The following is an 18,208-nucleotide window of genomic DNA, read 5'->3' as shown; positions in this document are numbered from 1 at the left end:
GGGGGGCTCCGTGACCAAGAGCCTCAGCCCTGCTCCCTCCTCCTGGCGTTCCCGCCTTCCCTACACTCAATCACGGCCCCGCCACCCCTTCCCCCGCGGCGGCAGAGGTCCGCGGGGGTCCCGCCCGCAAGCGGAGCCCACTGCCCCGCACTCCCTTTTACGGGGGGCGCGGCCGCCAGTGCCACCGGTGCCCGGGGGGTGTGGCGGGGCTCGACTCGCACCGCCCCGGCTCCTCCCGCCGGGGTCCTTGCCGGCCCCTGCTCCCGCCCCGCCCCGCCCGGCCGCCCGCTGGTGATGGCGGCGGCCTGCGCCTGAGGGTCCGCGGCGGGGGGCGGCAGGGGAGCCATGGAAGAGGACCCGGAGCTGGAGAGGTGAGGGGCGAGCAGCGGCGGGGGCAGCGGCGGAGCGGTCCCGGGAGCGAGCGGCCTCTGCGGGGCCCGGCGGCGCCTGTCGCCCCGCGAGGCCCGGGCAGCGCCGGCCTGGGGCCGCTCGGGGCTGGCGGTGGCCCTGGGGCGGCTCGTCCCGGGCCTGGCGCCCGGGGGCGGGTGGCCCGCGGTGGAGAGGAGGGGACCCGAGCCCCGCCGGGTTCTGCCCACTCTCCCCTGACAACCCCCGGCTGTGCGGTGGGGGGGTGCCCCGAAGGGGACGCGGCCTGGAGCCGCTTCCGTGGTGTCTTCGGGACACAACTTTGGAGTTCCAGTAGAAAATAAATCTCCCTACAGAATGAGGAAAATTCATTACTTAACAAATCACAAACAGACAAATAAAAATAAATAAAATATTCCAAAAAGCGCCACAAGCTTGTTTTTGTACTGTGTGTTGGTGCCGTTTAGAAACAAGATTGGAAAGTGTTAGGTTGCTCATCCCTCATCAGTTACAATTTGGTGAGTTGGTATGCTTAGTAAAATAAATTTAAAACCCCCCACCTTCTGTTATTACGAATTTCAATTTTCAGTCCTGGAGATGTGCCAGTTGACAAATTGTTAAAATTGCCCTGTTGTACGGAATAATACAAAAAGCTTGGCAGTTATTTTGTCAAGAAAATAAAATTGTTTTTTACTTTGCGTTTCGCTGGGACCAGTGGATTCGTCTTACCACACAGAGTGAGTTTCAGTGTTCCCAAGCAAACATTGAAGATTAAAATACAGATTTCTGTATTTAGATACTCAAAGTAGGCCTCTCTTGCTTTAGAAATACACTTTACATGTTTATACCACTAGTTGGTGTCAAAGTAGTCCTATTGGTGTGATTGGAGTTGTTTCGTTACTTTTTTAGCAAGTTTGTTTCTGAGTTGTTTGTTTTCATGGTGGCTGTGTAAATCAACTGTTACAGTTAAGTGATGACCAGAAGCTTTCTGAACTGTTCTCCTCTTGGATCTCTCCCTTAACTTTTAAGAAATGATGTCTGAGTGCTTACAGAAAATAACTGTTTTCTGCTTATATCTGGCTCATATTTCACAAGGGCCAAAAGCAATAGTACTGGGGCGGTGGAAGGCTAGAGAGCATAATGCTTTCTAAGAGGCTTTTAATTCTTGGTAAGCTACTTCTGCTCTCAGATCATCAGTTTAATAATTAAAGCTTCTTTCTATGTACGCGTGAATGTTATTTTTACTAGTGCCATTCTAAACTTAAACCTTTTTTATCCATAGCAAGGTGAATCTGTGTCACTGTTCTTCCATGCTGTCTCCTGGTTGCTATCGCTGTGCTGGGGACTTGGGGTCCTTCCTCTGGGCAGTTTGGGGCACAGCTGCTTGTTCTCTGGCTGTAGCTGACTGTTCCATGCTCACCTCCTGGTGCTCTCCTTCACAGGAACCATAGCTGAAATTTTATCCTTCCTTATAGGTTCAGTCTGAGTTGGGATTTGCTATTCCTTTTCTGTGGCAGCATGGTAGATAATGAGGATGAAGCTCAGTGTCACTTACTGAGTGGTACAAGATAGGGTTTAGCTGTCTGGTATCTTCAATCCATGCTGCTGTTCACCTCTGTATGTGTTTAATTGGCTCCAAACACATTATAACTACAGTATAGTGCCCTTGGCAGTTAACACTTTCTGCCCCGGATCCCACTGCCATTAGTTACTTTTTCATACCCTCAGTTTTCGTAACAGCTCACTTTGTTAGTAGCACCCTAAATTCAGTTTGTGCTGTGTGCACTTAGGTGTCATTCTTGGATATTACTTGCCCTAAATATGCTTCCCTGTATGATCTTCAATACGAATCCCTTACTAGTCTAACACAGACCTTTATCCTTTGGGTTACAAGCATTATTCCTTAGGTTCATATTCAATAACCTGTTGATTGTATTCTCCTGTGAGTAGTAGAGCGATGGTAGGTTAGGTTTTTAGGCTTTTTATAATATGGCTTTGGCATACAAATAATGGCATTTCTATTCTGTGGCCACAGTGTTAACTATTTTAGGTGGATTTTTAGTGTTTAAAAATGGGTTTATCTGGAATATTTTTAGTAGTCTGTCTCTTCAGGCTTTAGTAGTCAGTCTATTCAGGCTTGCTTGCAATGAATAAGTCTTAAATAAAAACTTAATATTTTTGTACATGTGGGTTTTATTTAATTTACCATGAGAGAAAAAAGAAGTGTAACTATTTTTGTGCATGTTTTTTCTGGCCAGAAGCAAATTTTGTGTCCCAGTATTCCAAAAAGTGATCCGTTAAGTCAGTCATCCTATTTTTTTGGTTATTTTCTAAGGAGAGGTCTCTTCATCTTCCTTCTTTTATTTTGTCCTTATTGCCACATTTCCTGATACTATTTTTCAGCTTTACTGTGTCTGATTCTCGCTTGATCTTGCATTTGATGTTTTCCTCACTTTAATATGAAGTGAATGTGATGTGTTCCTAGAAAGCTGAATACTAACTTGCAAGTTACTGTGCGGCTGTTGCATGCTCTGGATTTTAAAACTCTAAAAGCTGCAAATACCACAGGTGTGTAAGTAAAAATTGTGTCCTTTGCTCCATCTCACCTAGTAACCTTTGATGGAAGTATGAACTGAGATTTTTTTTCCTGTGAATTTGCTGGCGCATCAGTGAAGACCCAGAGTCTTGAGGTTCCATATGATTCTTCTAAGAAAAATATAAATTCTGTTAACATATAATTAATGGTATTGTGAAGTTATGACCCAAGAATAAGATAGAAAAAGTTACAAATTGGCTTAGTAGGAGCTGTTTAGTTTGTTTCCTCTGGAAGCAGTGCTTTTCCTACTTTATTTCAACTAAATATCCACCGGGATATTACAGAGGTCACCAATTTATTCCTATCTAAAAAAAATATTTCTTCACCCTCTCCTTCCAGAATTGTTTCCATGGTGTTTCTGTGTGTTTGAAGCACATAAAAGTGTCATTTCTCTGCAAATACAGAGGAAGTTGCTTTGTTATACTGTGTGTCCAAATCCTTCCATAATCCGTTCTCTCTTTCAATAACTATAAATATTTCACAACCTTGGATACCATACTTCTTTAGAAGTGCTTGCCAAGCTTGTTTGGAGCATCGTTTGCTTGGAATTAACTGTTTCCTAAGGAGATGCTGCTCAGAATCACAAGGCCTCTAACAAGAGCCCTGTAATTGAGTTGAGAATCAGTAGTCTAATATTTTGCTGCACAGGCATCCCAATTACACTTTTTAAAGAGCAATCTTTGTGTTTTGGAGAAAACTGATAGTTCTTACTGTGGTTTTTAACAGTTAAAATCAAACTGTCAGAATTCAATATTCCATATTCCTGGTAAAAAAAAAAAAAAAAAGTGGTCTGCGAGCTAAAGTCAGTGTTTGAAATGGAGTATTATGTTCAGTACTACTCAAGCTGGTGAGAATATCAGCACAGAAATGTACTGCAAATAGCACTCGCAGGACTGACAAATAGAATATTTAAATAAGTACGAAACCTGATCGATCAAGAATGAGAGCATTCACATACCCAATGTAGAATGTATTTGCCTTTGAACAAACATTAGGAAGTTTGTGGCATATTTGTGCCTTTTTCATTCTTGCTCTTAATGTTGTGGTTTAGGCTTTATTCTTGACATTGCTTTTCATCAGTTTTCTTAATAAGGGTGAGCAGATAAGACCAGCTCACAGGAATTAATTATAAATAACACTGGCAGTGTCTTCAGTCCTTCACTTGACTGAAGGTCTTGATATTAATTATTCAGATGTAATCGGAATACCAACATCCACTTCTATTTCCAGTCCCATGCACAGTTAAAAATAAAAAATAAGTTGTATAGTTAGCATAAAAGTCCGTGGAGAAAATTGAATTCAAAAATTGCTAATTTTTTTTCCTGGGCTTGCAGCTTGCTGTCATGACCTAGAGTGCCTCAGGAAGTAGGTTTAAGCATGATTTTTGTGGATTGCAGTAGCTGAGAAGCCTGGCCTTTGAGCTTGGATAGTAGGGATATAGACTGCAAACAGTTATTCATGCTTTAATGAAGATGGGTTTGATGATGTCCCTTCTCCAGCTGTGGGAGGTGTTGAATAGGAATGCTGCCCTCCTACTCCATGTCTGTGTGCTTCCATAGCTGATTGTGTGCTGTGAAGCCATTCCAGTAGATATACTTTCATTAGAGTTCTCATCAGGGTCTGTAATGAGATGATGGCATGGGTGGAAACGGCAGAGTTTGTTAGGTTATGTGCTGAAAGCTTCCAGAGAGCCCAGAGAGGACTAAAGAGAGAGACCATGGTGGATGAGGGGAGCCCAAACAGCACCCAGTCCTGGCCTCTCCCAGGGCCATCCCAGGAGTTACCAGTCCATCAGAGCTCTGTCGCCATGAGCCCAGAGGAGTATGGGGACACAGTGGCCCGTGGTAACCCATCATAAGGTCAGAGAGGAATGATTGTCATCTTTGGACCCATCCCCTGGGGCTGATGCCAGGAGACAGCCTAGGTCTCCAGGGATGGCACCCATCAAGACAAGTCAGTGCTGGAACATCTTTGGGACTTAAGGGTGTTGCTCTGTAGGCTTGTGCGATGGGTTAAGGAATGCAGAAGAAGAGCATTTTGAGATTGCATATGGCTTACTATGGGATGCGTAGGGGAGGAACCAAAGGCAAGGAAAGCGATAAGTTCAAGTCATTTGGGGAGAAACAAGAATGGGAAAATAGAGGAATAAGGGTGTAAAAGAGTCTAGTCATGTGTGAATAGGCTGCTGGTGGGTACTCTTGTCTAGCTGTGCCCTGTGCCTGATCATCACAGGCTGTCCTGTCTTCCTGTTAAATTCCTTTCTAACTCTCTCTTGGGTAAGGGACTCTGAGGGGAGAGGGTATACATCTCAGTGCTAGCAACTGGAGTCAAACTGTGGGGAGGAAGGACCATGTGTTCATGGTGTTAGCAACTGGAACAAGTGAAGGCCTGGATGCCAGCAGTTAGGCTGGGACTCTGGGCTGGAAGACTGGGTGCCAGCTACCAAGGACACTTCATGGAGGGAGCAAATCCAGATGTCGGCCACTGGAACGGGATTGGGGACCTATTTGTTTGTGTTGCAGTACTGGAGCAAGTATGGGTGTATGAGGGAGCATGTGGCTACTGGTGAAGATGAAACTGGAGTAGCTGGTGGGTGGGTGAATAAGGAGGGAGCTGAAGGGTGAGCTTGTATCTCCAAGAGCAAGACCACAGGAGGAGCTGTTAGGGGCACCAGGGAGTCCTGACCACCTGCTGGAGAGACTGTAAGGTCAAGATGGAGACACATATGTGGGCCTGTGTCTCTGCAGGCAAGACTGCAGTGGGTTGGATTGGGTATTGGGGAACCAGGGAGTCCCAGCCAGCTCTGTGGGATGGCCTGTACCAGCAGTGGAGTTGGGAGGAAGACTTGGAGGCTCCCACACCTGGCTGGGGACAAGAGCAGGATGAAGTTGTTGGTGTGAGTACTCTGTGTGTCTGTCTGTGATTGCTGTGGCTAGCGGTGTAGGTGCGTGGTGTGTGCATCTACCTCCTGGGAGTGGATTTTCAGCCTTGCTGCTGGTTGAACCTGGGCATGGAATTTTGACTGCCTGGCCCCTTGGCTGTCAGATCCTGCACGATATATCTGCTCCTAGCAGTCGTTTGTAATTACAAACATTGGGTGGTCTCTGTAATGACACGGTGTTTTCATTGCCTGTAACTGTATCAGACATACCTCTATTACCAATTATTCATTTTTTCAGTCTGTCAATTTGATCTTTTGGGAAAAAAAGATGAAGCTCTTCTCCTGAGTGGGGAATAGAAAATAACTCTCATTTTGCCTGACTTGGGAGCCTTTAATATTCTCCTACTCTTTTGGCGCATGCATTTGTCATACAGGTTATTAGGATTTATGCAACGGGAGCTTCGCCTGTAACCTCGTAATACAGAGAGAGGAAAAAGTCTAATACCTCAGAAATGTAAATAGGTCTTGGACCATAGTCTTGAAGATAAAAATATCACTGCTTGTACCTTCATGTGACTGTAACTCTGCAGTTTGATTGCTCAAAAAGAATTGCCACAGAAAGTTTTAAGTGATGCTTGCTATAAAAGATGCCAGAATGACGACAGGGTTCTTAAATGTGCCCCTGTCCCTAATTTTTCCTCCTATCAATCCCCTAGGGTTCGGGTGGTTCTCAAGTGAAAGTTGCATGCTGCATTCCCTTTGCTCATGCTGCTGCTCTTTGAATTGAAACTGGCAGCCACGGGACTGTATTGTAACCAAGCTGTAAAAATGAAGATAGCAAGGAATGTGGAGTCCCACGAGGCCTCTAAAAGCAAATTTTAAAATCTCGTTTGCATAGGTTTTGGCTTACTTGTGTAGAGGATATAAGTTCAGTGAGTGGAAACACGTTATTTTGAAGAGGATCTGAGCATTGTGTTTAATTTGCCTGTGCAAGTTGAAAGGGCTTTGTAAAGGTGCAGTGAATAAGAGTGATGTTGAAAGACCGTTATTAGGGAACAGTGTTTGATAATGAAGGCAGGTGTGGACTTAGAAGGCTTCTAAGATGAATGCCAAGTCAGTCTGATCTTTGATACTACAAAAAAAAAAGTCTCAAATACTTAATGGCCTGTAATTCCTACCTAAGTTAATAGAATCGCTGTCACCATATTAATTTACCGTGGTGTTTTCCCTAAAATTGAATTGTAGCTGTTTAAAATATATGTGTTTTATTAGTGCTTTGTAGCTCAGATACTTTTCTCTATTATTTTAGTTATAAATTGTGACAGATTTTGTAGGCTTTTTGTAGGATTTTGACAGGCTTTTAATCTGCCTCCTAGTCAGGTTTCTGAAAACAGAATCACCAAGTTTGGTAATTGCTAAGTAAAATCAGACACTTTTTTTTCTTTCCTCACCTTTGTCTGACATTGCTGTTTGAAGGCTCAGGGCAAGCTTTTATAATGCCTTATGTTCTTGCTGCCATCACTGTAAACTGGCTTAGGCTGCTCAGATAGCAGATTCAGGGTCTGGGGAAAAAATAAATTTTGCTATAATTTCATGAAAACCTGTGTATGCAAAATCTCTCACGTTCCCGTGGTAGAGCCTGGTTTTGCACCCTTTTTTTTGGTGTTCTTGCAAGTAGCCATCCCACACACACTACTTCCACTACCTGGGAAGGCATCAGTAGCTGGTGAGGTTGCTGACACTGTACTTGGCATCTTGGGGCAGCAGCTCTAACAGATGGTAATTTACCTGGGTAGTCACTTGGTTTTCATGAACGCCTGTGGTATGACAGGATATGCAACATGTTTTCGCAGTCAGATGTCTGCTTACAAAGGATTTGAAGTACCCCAAGCCCAGTTGTTACTGAGACCATAGTAATAACCTTAGGTAAGAAAGACTTCTGTGAGGAACTTTAAACCAATGTGCCATTAATAGACTACTGCACAGAGAAGCAATACTGCAATTTTTGATGCATTTCTGTACTGTTGTTTCTGTGGAAGTCTTGGACACTTTCCTCTGCAAAGCCCTTCAAATGTGAACTCTTAAGGAAAAAGTTATGACCTGTGAATATTTGAAGCCTGCCTGGCACAGATCTACAGATCTCAGTTTATATATATATATGTGTGTGTGTGTGTGTGTGTATGTGTAGATCACAGTCACAAAGATGAACTCTTTTCTTCCTCTGTTACACAAAGTTAGTACAGTTTGACAACTTGTAGTTACAGTGATTTTACTGTCATCTGACTGCTTGCTATTTTACTGGTGGTGTTCAGCTGTGCTCAAAGTAGGTTTGCTGTGGTTGAAAGACTTCAGGAAGAACTTAAGCGAAGTGACAGCAGGGAAGAGCATTCCCCAAGTGAAGTGACAGGAACTGTGCGTTTCAGCGTAATACACCAGTTTTGCATACTTTATTTCTGTTCTTCATTTAGTATGGCTGTTGTTGTATTTGCAACAACTTTAATTGTTTTTAATATTTCAAAATGTTTCCTTCAGTCTTGGTGCGTAGGAATCCAAATTATCTTAAAGTCAGGGTGATTTTGGTAGCTTCTTTAATGCTTAACTCACTGCAGTGAAGAAGCTATCCACTTTCCCTACATATGTGCATAAAGTGGCAAGTTCTTGTGTTCTGCCAGTGGTGACTTGTTTCTTTTTCTCATATTTAGGAAGGCTGTGGAGGAGTTACTTAAAGAGGCAAAACGTGGGAGAACCAGGGCTGAAACGATGGGAGCTATGGGTTGGTAAGTTGTGCCAAGAGGAAATGAATGCTTTGACTGATACCAAAATAAATTTTGTATTTAATGCGTGACAGAAGTCTCTACCTTTTTATGTGCTTTGTGTTTAAATAATTTGTCTTCATCCACATATTAATTTGGGCAAAAAATTGAGTCTAGGTAGGAAGTTCAAGTAAGTTCTGCCTGCATGAAATTGCTTGTCTGAATGTGTTGAAGTCAAAGCAATTGGAAAATTGAGACTATCTTTTGTAATAATATGTCCTTATAATAGATGGAATTGCAAAGCTTGGGTTGGAAGCTCGTGAATCTTTAAAACATCAGCTATCTGAAGTGTGCATGTGCTTACATACTGTCCACATATTACTGGGTTAGATTCTGTCTTAAGTGAAAAGAATTCATAGCTTAACAAAGAAACCTAAAGCCTTATATTGAAAGTAATAAACTATCCTTTAGTAGAGAATTTGTGTGTAAATTGTAGCCAAAACCAAACTCAGTGAACTCAAGTATAACCCAGTTTTGGAAGATGGCTATTTTTTAATACTAAAAAAAAAAACCCTAAAACCTGGGGGCTAGGCTAACCTTTATAGCAACTGGGAAAAGAATCACAGTATTTAAAACTTAAGTGAAATACAATGCAGTAGTCCAGATTTTACAGCTAGATTATAATGGAATGTAATGCATGTAATTTAAAAAGTAATAACATGCTGAGAAGAGTCATTCATCTTAAAATAATGTGTATGATTAGCTATTTGGTAAGAAGCTGTTGGATCTAGAGATGTTCACACAGGTAGTGCACCAGTTGACTGCATTAAACTTATTTGTAGATAAGGTTTGGCTTCCTCCACCAACAGTAGTAAAAGATAAGTCTGCACTGTTAATGAAATTCTCGGCTAATTTTAGTAGCTCTGAATAGTGTCTTGTTGAAAAAAAAATTATTTCTTTATGTTTTCTAAGCAAGTTTGGGTTTTTCTGTGTGTTTTACTCAGTATTTCTTCTAGGAATACAGTTCATACCGTTTATATTAAAATAGCTTAATTGGTTGAGTCCCCTAGAGTGGCTATAACAATACTGATCCATCATGCTTTTACTCTGTCAGCCTTGCCAAAATGGCCAGGTAAAGGAGTGCAGATAATTAGCACCATGAAGTGTTATATGCATTCATTTACTGTGAATTTGCAAGTTAATTCCAGGCATGGAGACTAAAGATTTCTACTGGGAGATAATCAACTGTCCTTGTGCAACTTTGCTGCAACTTGTGCAGCCTGGAATAGCTGCCAGGAGTGTGCCTGAGCCTTCCGCTCCTGGGTCTGGCTACTTATTCCTTGTCTGTAAAACAGTAGTGGACCTGTTCAGCTGGCTGTGATGATCAGCTCGTGGCACTGGGCAGTTTGCTAAAGGCTGATGCCCAAGACCTGCCAGGGGATGGGATAGCCAAGGGTGACCTGTTCTTCAGAGCAGCTGCAGATTCCACTAGAGCAAAATAGTGTCTGGCTAGGCCAGGATTGTGTTAAAGGTGAAGAGGGTTGTTAAGAAGGCTTCAGGCAGATGAAGACTGTTGACATAGGGGTTGTTGTGGTGATATCCTAAACTGAGACTGTTAAGTAAGGATCCTTTTCATTCCAGAGGTACATGAGAATAGCTATACTGGATCAAACAAAGGATCCATCTCTCCAGTGCCCTGTCTCCATCAGTGGCTGATACCCAGTGCCTAGGAAGTGCTTTGCTGAATATCTTTCTTTCTGAATACTCTCTATAGTACCTTCAAGGTATTATCCCAGCTTCGGGCTGTCTGCAGCTCAGGATATCATGCTCTCAGAGATGATTTCTTTGTATGTAATGCATCTTTGGGGACTTTCCCCTTTCTGAATTTATCCTTAGAGAGACTAGTAGTAATCCCAGTTGTCACAAATCTGCTGCTGTAGAGTTTGGCATAGGGTACTGTACAGCTGGCATGTGTTGCTGTAAGGAAGGTATAAAACCCCCCATAGGCAGAATCCTGTTAAGCCTTTGCTGTCTAGTTCTGCAAGAACAATGGACAGAACAGCAGCTGCAAGCTGCCACTGCTCTCATCCCTTTAATATTATTCATGCCCTGTTGTGCTGCTCTGGTGCTTCTGAACTGGCCCAACAAATAGGTATTGCATATAGATGTCAGAAATTATATAATTAGTAAGATATTGGAAGGAAATTTAACTATGCTCGGTTGAGTATCACACTCCAGCAAAATGCCATCAGATGTAACTGATCCTGGAACAAAGTAAATCCTGAAGGGCTTCAGAGATTACATCCAGGGCTGATATGTAACCTTCCAGGGTTGTAAACTACTGAGAGGAAGGTAACTGCTGCTCAGAGCTTTGTGGATAGCAAATGAAATGAGCAGAAAAGTTGGTTCATGAAAATGTGTATTAATAGACCAGATCCTGCAAAGCATAACTGATAGAAGCAAAGGTGAGGTCATCACCAGCTTGTCTAAGAGCACAGCATTAACAGGTGAAATGCAAAAACTTCCTTCCTTGCCAAACTCGAAATGCTTACAGGTGTGTTTCATGAGGACTTCTGGGATTTCCTCAACCCTTTGTCAGAGGAGTCCTGGAGAAGAGATGCACAAACCCTGGAGACATCTAGTGTAAGGCCATCAGTCCTGCATTGGCACTGCAAAGTTGAAGCAACTCGGACTATGAAGAAAAGATATGTTCTACCATCTGTCTTTGGGTAAGGAGAAGCAGAGGCTACTACTGCTCATACTTCACTGATTCCAGCATATGTTGCTCTCCAGCAGCTGTTGAATACTGGGAAATACATTTCTGGAGTCAGTGGCATTTGACAGGAGTTGGTTCAAGGGAGGTGTATGGAGAAGTGGCATTCCTGGGGAGGGAATTATGTTGTGCATACCATTACAAAGTAATGTCTCCTGGTGGATCTTGGTGGCAGCAAAGTCTTAGCCAGCAAGCCTCTGAATGTTTTGGGACTGCTTTCAGGTTCAAGTTGATATTCTTTTACCATCTGGAGTGATTAATTCTCCATAGCTCAAGTGCACTGTTTGAAAAAGTTCCCCAAGCACCCCTGCCTAACTTCTTGCTATCTCATCATTTGAGATGGATAGTCAGCTGCTGCTGAAGCCTAAATTACAGGCATTCAAGCTGGCTTAGCTGACAGGTACATTAAAAGTGTACAAAGCAGTCAACGTTTAGCTCAGTCTTTCATACAAAGATTCAGCCTTCAAATATGGGACAGCGTTGCAAGTATTTTTTCCAGTTGGGGAATTTTTTGCTGCTGCTACATTGTCTTACAAGTTTAGTGTGGATGACATGGGCAGGAGATGCAGCTTGTACAGGTTAGAGGCTAGTAGAAGAAAAGCTTGTCCCTGCTTGGAACAAGCAACCAACAGGGAAGTTGGCAGTGATATTGGGCAAGAGCTTGTGCAGGAAGGGAAATTATCAGAGACTCTCTGGACATGGAGCAACTGTCAGTATTGGCAGTGGACTGCATGAACTCTTAATTGGTTAAGAGTCTCAGCTCCCTGGTCTCCATACTCTCAGGACTGCTCAGATAGGCAGTATCTACATCCATGGTAAATGAATCTGAGAAATATTCGTATTTGTAGATTTCACTCACCAGTGCAGTCTTTCTAGTCCCTAGAATGTTCCTTTTGTATGTACTCTATGGCCATGGTGACTCTTTTTGGGGAGTCTCCTACATCCTTATGATAACACATGTAGATCCTGCTGCTGATGTATCTGGCTCAAGCATTAGTACAGCTAATCACAAATAAGGAAATGTCTCAGAGAACGGGAAGGGAGAATCCTCTTCTGAAGCTGTCTTAATCCTGGAAATCTTGAGCAGAAGAGAGCAGAAACTGTGGCTGAATCTCAGTGATGATGCTGTGATGCTGGAACTTCTGAGATAAGAAAATATATCCAAGCAGCTGTTTGGAAGCTAACATTTGAAGGACCAGCTGGATCCAGAGTGAGAAGTTGTGAACAAACAGTGTGAGAACACTTGAAATAGTTAGATAAATTTATCCTTGTTTCATCAGAAGCTATTGGATATAGATGGAAGGTATAGGATATTTGGGGTTTTCCACTGTATGTCTAATTAAAATAAAGCTAAAAGTTCAGCTTTCCTTAAATGTTTCTCTTGGTGCTATGTACGTAATTCATAAGCTTTTCCACAGCAATGTAGTTGGGTCCCGTTTTAAGCAGTTGTTGTCATTTAATTAAGAAAGGCAGTTAAAATGTAACAAAAGCTACTGTGTGAAAAAAGTTCTAGAGGCTTTTTTTTCTTCTGTTGTGCAGGTCTGATCTTCAAAGATGCTGGTAGCTAAACTGAATGTAGCCTTCTTGGCTTACTTGAGAAGCTTATGTAAAATAAGAAATAGAAAACAGGATATTTTTGGATGATTTGTTCAGCTCTGCGTTATAAGAGCAGATGAAATTGCAAAAAGATAAATTTTGGAAGCATTAAATTATTTTTAACTCTATTTCTTGTAAAGCAATCCTAAAATTGCTTTCATTCCTATAGATAGCTTTCTGTTCAATACCAAATCTTTTAGAAGTATAGCAAAATACAAAATGATGATGAGGGCATCGGAACTGTGAAATGCTGTATTGCATCTTGTCTTTGAATGGCTGTTGTGTGACTGTGCAGAAGCACTGCAATGTGATTCCCCTGTGTCTTTCATTTGAATGTGAGGAGAAGGAGGAGGAGAAATAGGGCACAGTTAGAGACTGCAAAGTAACTATGTTAAAATCTTGTCATCAGAGCACATGTTCTAATCCCGAGTCAAGTTGTCACTGGAACAGGTTGCCCAGAGAAGATGTGGGTGTCTCCTCTCTGGAAGTGTTCAAGGCTAGGCTGAATGGAGCTCTAAAAAGCCTGGTCTAGTGAAAGGAACCCATGACAGCAGGGTTGGAAGTAGATGATTGTTAAGGTCCCTGCCAACCCAGGCCATTCTATGGTTCTACAAAGCCCTGCCAGCTGTACCTAGTTGCCAAGACCATATTCAAAAGCTTGCAGTGTCCTCCCAGGCATCCTTTTCTGTGAGGTCCCTTGTGAAAGGGTAATAGCATAGATTAGTTGATTTGGCAAAACAACCTCTAGCTGCCTTTTTTTTTTTTTTTGCCTTCAGTCGCTCTTCTATTAAGTTTGGTATTTTCCGTGGCATTTTGGAAATGGTAGAAATGTTCTTGTCAGTTCATCCATAATAAACTTTGTTTCCTGGAAAGATATGCTTTTACTCTATATGATGAGCCTTGCTGTGCCAAACCTGTTTGATATGTCCGATTACTCAGCAGAGAAAAGACTGTGGCGCATGGCACTGTACTCTTGTGTCTTAAATAGTGTTGGCATGTTTCTGCTGTTAAGAACTTGTATAGTATATATACTTCTGTGCTGAATGTCACTGCTTCACTGGATGGCAGGTGTTGGTTGGAAATTCTGTGTTATTGCACAGAAGTTGACTTAAAATGTCAAAAGTAGAGTTAAGATTTGACCTACGTTCACAATAACAGATTTAATTTTTCTTTTCTCAAAATACAATGCCATTGCATTTTAACATTAACACTGTATTTTGACAGTACATTGCACTGTTTTGGTCATTGCACAGCGGAGAGATTTTGGGGTGTGTGAGACTTACCTGTGGAGGGAGGCAAGATTCTCTTGGTAATAATAGGTTGGTTTAGCTTATTGGAGCATGCAAAGCAAAAAATGAACCTTATTGCTGAGTGAACACACTGCGACAGAACTGGAGTCTGTTTTGTAGAGAAGACTGCTCTAGCATTGCAGGGTGTGTGCTTGCTTCAGTCATGCCTGCAGCCCTGCTTGGGGCATGCTCCGGTTCAGAACTTTAATGTTCTTTAGCATGTCTTGGGTTTTTTTTTGTCATTTGTTATAAAGAAAAGCTTCTCAAATCAGTTCTGTGGCACTATTTACTAGTCAGCAGTATTGTGTTCCACCTTGCATAGGCTGAACTTGCCTCTCAGCCCTTCAGAACTCACACTGAGGGCAGAGCTGTCAGTGAATTGAGCATTGCAGGATCAGACCCTACAGTGAGCCAAAGGCTTGTCTTTAGAGTACCAATTTTCTCATGATTAGAAATACTCTCAAAGATATTGGTGGATTAATACAGTTCACTTTTAGAGTTCTATATATACCATGGATATATGTAAACATGTGCTTGTGTGTAATGTAGCATGTGCCATACATCTCATTTCCTTTAAGACTTGAAGGCAGAATTTGCTTTGTTTAAGTCTGAGGTCAATAAAACTAAGGGCTAATGTTTTTCTTCAGTGCCGTGACTTACTGCTGCTCTGTGAAAGCCTAGTGGCTCACTTTTATCACTGTATGATGGTGAACTAATGGCATCTCTTAACTGACTCTCAAGTCCTGCATTTCTCATCAGTTTTCATTCTTAGTATAGCTCAGGCAGCACTCATGGTGTCAAAAAGAAATAAATACTTCAGCCAGATGAGTTTATTTAGGGCAGATTGTCTCCTTCTGGCACTATATATATTAGCACTTAAATCAATGCATTAGCTCTTAAGAAAAAGCAAGGGGAAGGAGAACAAATGTGAAATAGTTTTTGCCTGAATGCAGCCTAGAGAAAGCTCCATTCCTGAGTAGGAAATGTTGAGTTACAACAGTTTAATGCTCGCATAAGATGCATGGAGAACTTAAATGTTGGCTGGTTTGTGTTATGTCTACAGTGTAACCTGTGCCATGGCATGTTCAGCACCATGTTCATAGGTGATGTAGCTTGAAGTAGAAACCCTGTTCTACTGACATTTATTAGCCTTGTGTTTTTACTCAGTAATACAATTAATGGATAAATATTGTCTCCCTAATTTACGAAACAGCTATACTAGATAAAGATCTAGACTTTTTATTATTATTTTGGACCAGGGTTTGAGCAAAACAGTGTAGATTTCTATGCAGAAAGTTTAGAAAATTTTAAAACTAGCTATGCTATAGGAATGTCTCAGGAAATAACTAGTGGAAATAAAACAGCATGGCTGTTCAATGTAACTACTTGTACAGTTAGTCTCCTAAGTTCTTTGAGGATTTAGGACAAGAACAATTTTCAGGAATTCTTAGTAGGCAGACCTGAAGCAAAACATCATGGTAAATGCCATGTCCAGTTAAGTCATGAAGTATACTAGATAATCAGATGTGATCTTTGTTGCAATTTGCTTATTGTTCTGATACCTCTGATTGTTTAGAGGTGTCAAAGGTTTTTAAATAGGGTATGGTTTCTACATTTACACAGAACATGCAAGTAGAATAGATGGTCTTAACTGTGTGGTGTTAGGATTCCTGTGTGGTTGATTCAGTAAGTGGCACTGCGATCTCCAACAGCTCTGATTTTCTTAAAGTAATCCTGTAACTTCTCTCAAAAATGTTGTAAAGGCAAACAATGCAGTGACTCCAACTATAAACAAAGTCTTCAGAGTGATTTCTACTTTCTGTAGGAATATATTCAAACTTGTTTTTTCTCATTCCATTCTTTAAAAGGTGATAAACTGGGCAGGAGTACAGCTGATACCAACAAGATAAATGAAACCTACAATACTTGTTTACTGAAACTAACTGATAAATTGCGTGCAAAAGTGTTAAGCTGTGAGAGGAGACAGTTAGAAAAAATGGAAAATAGTTGGATAAGTATTCTTTCTGTTTAAGAAAAAGAAGTATACACTTTGGTAGTTGCCAGATATGTTAAAATTGATATACCTCATGTATATGTTATATTGCTACAGCTATTTGGGTTCTTCGTGCATATGTATCTCACTTCCTGAATATCAGAGTTCAGTAGATAATGCTGACTTTAGAAGGTGGTAATTTTTATAAACCATTCTGATTCGACTTAGAAAATGTTACTAAATATTTGATTCCTGAATAGCTAAGTTAAGCACCATCAACCTTAAATTATATTGTCATCCCCTGTCTCCCCCTGAACGCACTACATTGTGAAAATCGTGTGGATTTTCACTATGTTGAAGTAAAATAATTTTCTTCCCATAAAGAGTAAGACAGAAGGAGAATGGAGATAATGTTGAACATGTTTTTCTGTACTGAGAGTTTACACTAGGTGGCATGCAAGGAAAGCCAAAATCACAAAGTTATCTTAAAAAAATCACAAGTTTAAATCTCAGACTTGTTTCAGGATGTTTTTATCTTGTCTTTTGATCACTTTTAAATGTCTTTACAGGTTGAAATGTCCTCTTGCTGGTACAAATAAAAGATTTCTTATTAATACCATCAAAAACACATTACCATCTCAAAAAGAACAAGACCAAGAACGTGAGCAAAAGGAAGACAATAAGGAGTCTGAGCCAAACAAAAGCAGGAAAGAAGAAAAACCAAAGAAACGCAGAATTCACCCATATACACCCAGCTTTCAGTCCAGAAGGAGAGTCAGCTACTCTCCTCCAAGGCACCAAACCAGGAACCAGCACACAAAGGATAAGCATGAAAAGCGATCAAGCAAGCGATGAGGAGAAGACAGTGACGAATACACGCTGGTACAAGTCAGGAATGTCATTAAGTGTAGGACAGGAGGGATGTCTCAGTTTTTCAGGAAGAGATGCTGTTCAAACCTGAGTTTTGAACCAACTTGCTTATGTGAGAAGTAACCTTGAGGTAGCTTTAGAAAACTTTTCTTTGGGACCTTTAAGAGAAAAGCAAAGTGCAGCATAAATCCTTCAGTCGTTTTAGAGCAGACATTCCTTTCCCTTTGTTCCATTGCTCTGTCCCCTTCTGACTAAACTTAGGGTCTTGGTGATGGAGTGTGATTCGTGTGTCTCTGTCTGGTACAAATCATTTAGTCATGTCACTCTTTTGGAAATAGATTTAAATTAAGCAGAAATTTATTCATTGCGTGAAGTTTACAGAATTTCTTTGCTGCTAACCAATAAAAAAGTTTTGCTTATTTGGGTTAGTTTAGTTTTACAGAATCTTGAGGCAGGGAGAGCTGGTCAATGCCTGGCCAAGCACATGCATTTTTTACAGAATATAAGAGATTGCTTTCTTTAGTATGAAAAGAACAAATTTAAGATGGGCAGCACCAGCTTTGCTTTTCAGGAGGAACTATCAGGAAAATTTTGATTTTGCTTGTTATTGTATATGCACAAATCTATCATAGATAACCATAAACATTACCCCTAAAAAGCTGTACCTGCAATAATTGTCTCTGTTTAGACTTCCTTCTATAAGGAAGTAGTTTGAACAGTCTGTTGTCACGGTGCTTTCAAAACAAACCCTGAAGACAAAATTTTTGCATTCTCTGTCCACTGCTAGGAAGTTTCAAAGTAAATGTGTAATACTAGAAATGCAGAGGTGACGCTCAAAAACAGTCAAATGCTCACTTTCCAAGCCTGTGTGACAATTCTGTAGTGGTACAGTTCTTAAACTTGTGACTGGGAGCACAAATAATATACATTGGCATATTCTACGTCTCACTTCTGTTTGTGTTACAGTAACAAACTTCTGTGTGAAATATTTTGTATTTCACTGTTCTCAGAAATAATTGTTTTGAACATAGGTTTATGTTTTTAAGTGTGGTGACAATAAAATCGAAAATGTTCATTGCACGTGCCTTGTG

The 18,208-nt window shown here is 41.2% G+C and overlaps 1 protein-coding gene across 1 annotated transcript; it reads left to right on the top strand.

The window, feature by feature from the left end:
- Positions 1-242: 242 nt before the first annotated feature.
- On the top strand, positions 243-18,201 carry POLR1D (RNA polymerase I and III subunit D). Its single transcript, XM_032679978.1, has 3 exons — positions 243-371; positions 8,546-8,620; positions 16,817-18,201. The coding sequence occupies exons 1-3, from the start codon at positions 346-348 to the stop codon at positions 17,100-17,102; spliced, it is 387 nt and encodes a 128-aa protein (XP_032535869.1). The 5' UTR covers positions 243-345; the 3' UTR covers positions 17,103-18,201.
- The last annotated feature ends 7 nt before the right edge of the window (positions 18,202-18,208 follow it).

This window comes from Chiroxiphia lanceolata, chromosome 2 (genome assembly GCF_009829145.1).
Source record: "Chiroxiphia lanceolata isolate bChiLan1 chromosome 2, bChiLan1.pri, whole genome shotgun sequence".
In the NCBI taxonomy this organism is placed as follows: domain Eukaryota; kingdom Metazoa; phylum Chordata; class Aves; order Passeriformes; family Pipridae; genus Chiroxiphia; species Chiroxiphia lanceolata.
Note: the sequence above shows the minus strand (reverse complement) of the source record. Positions and strands in the feature narration are given on the sequence as shown.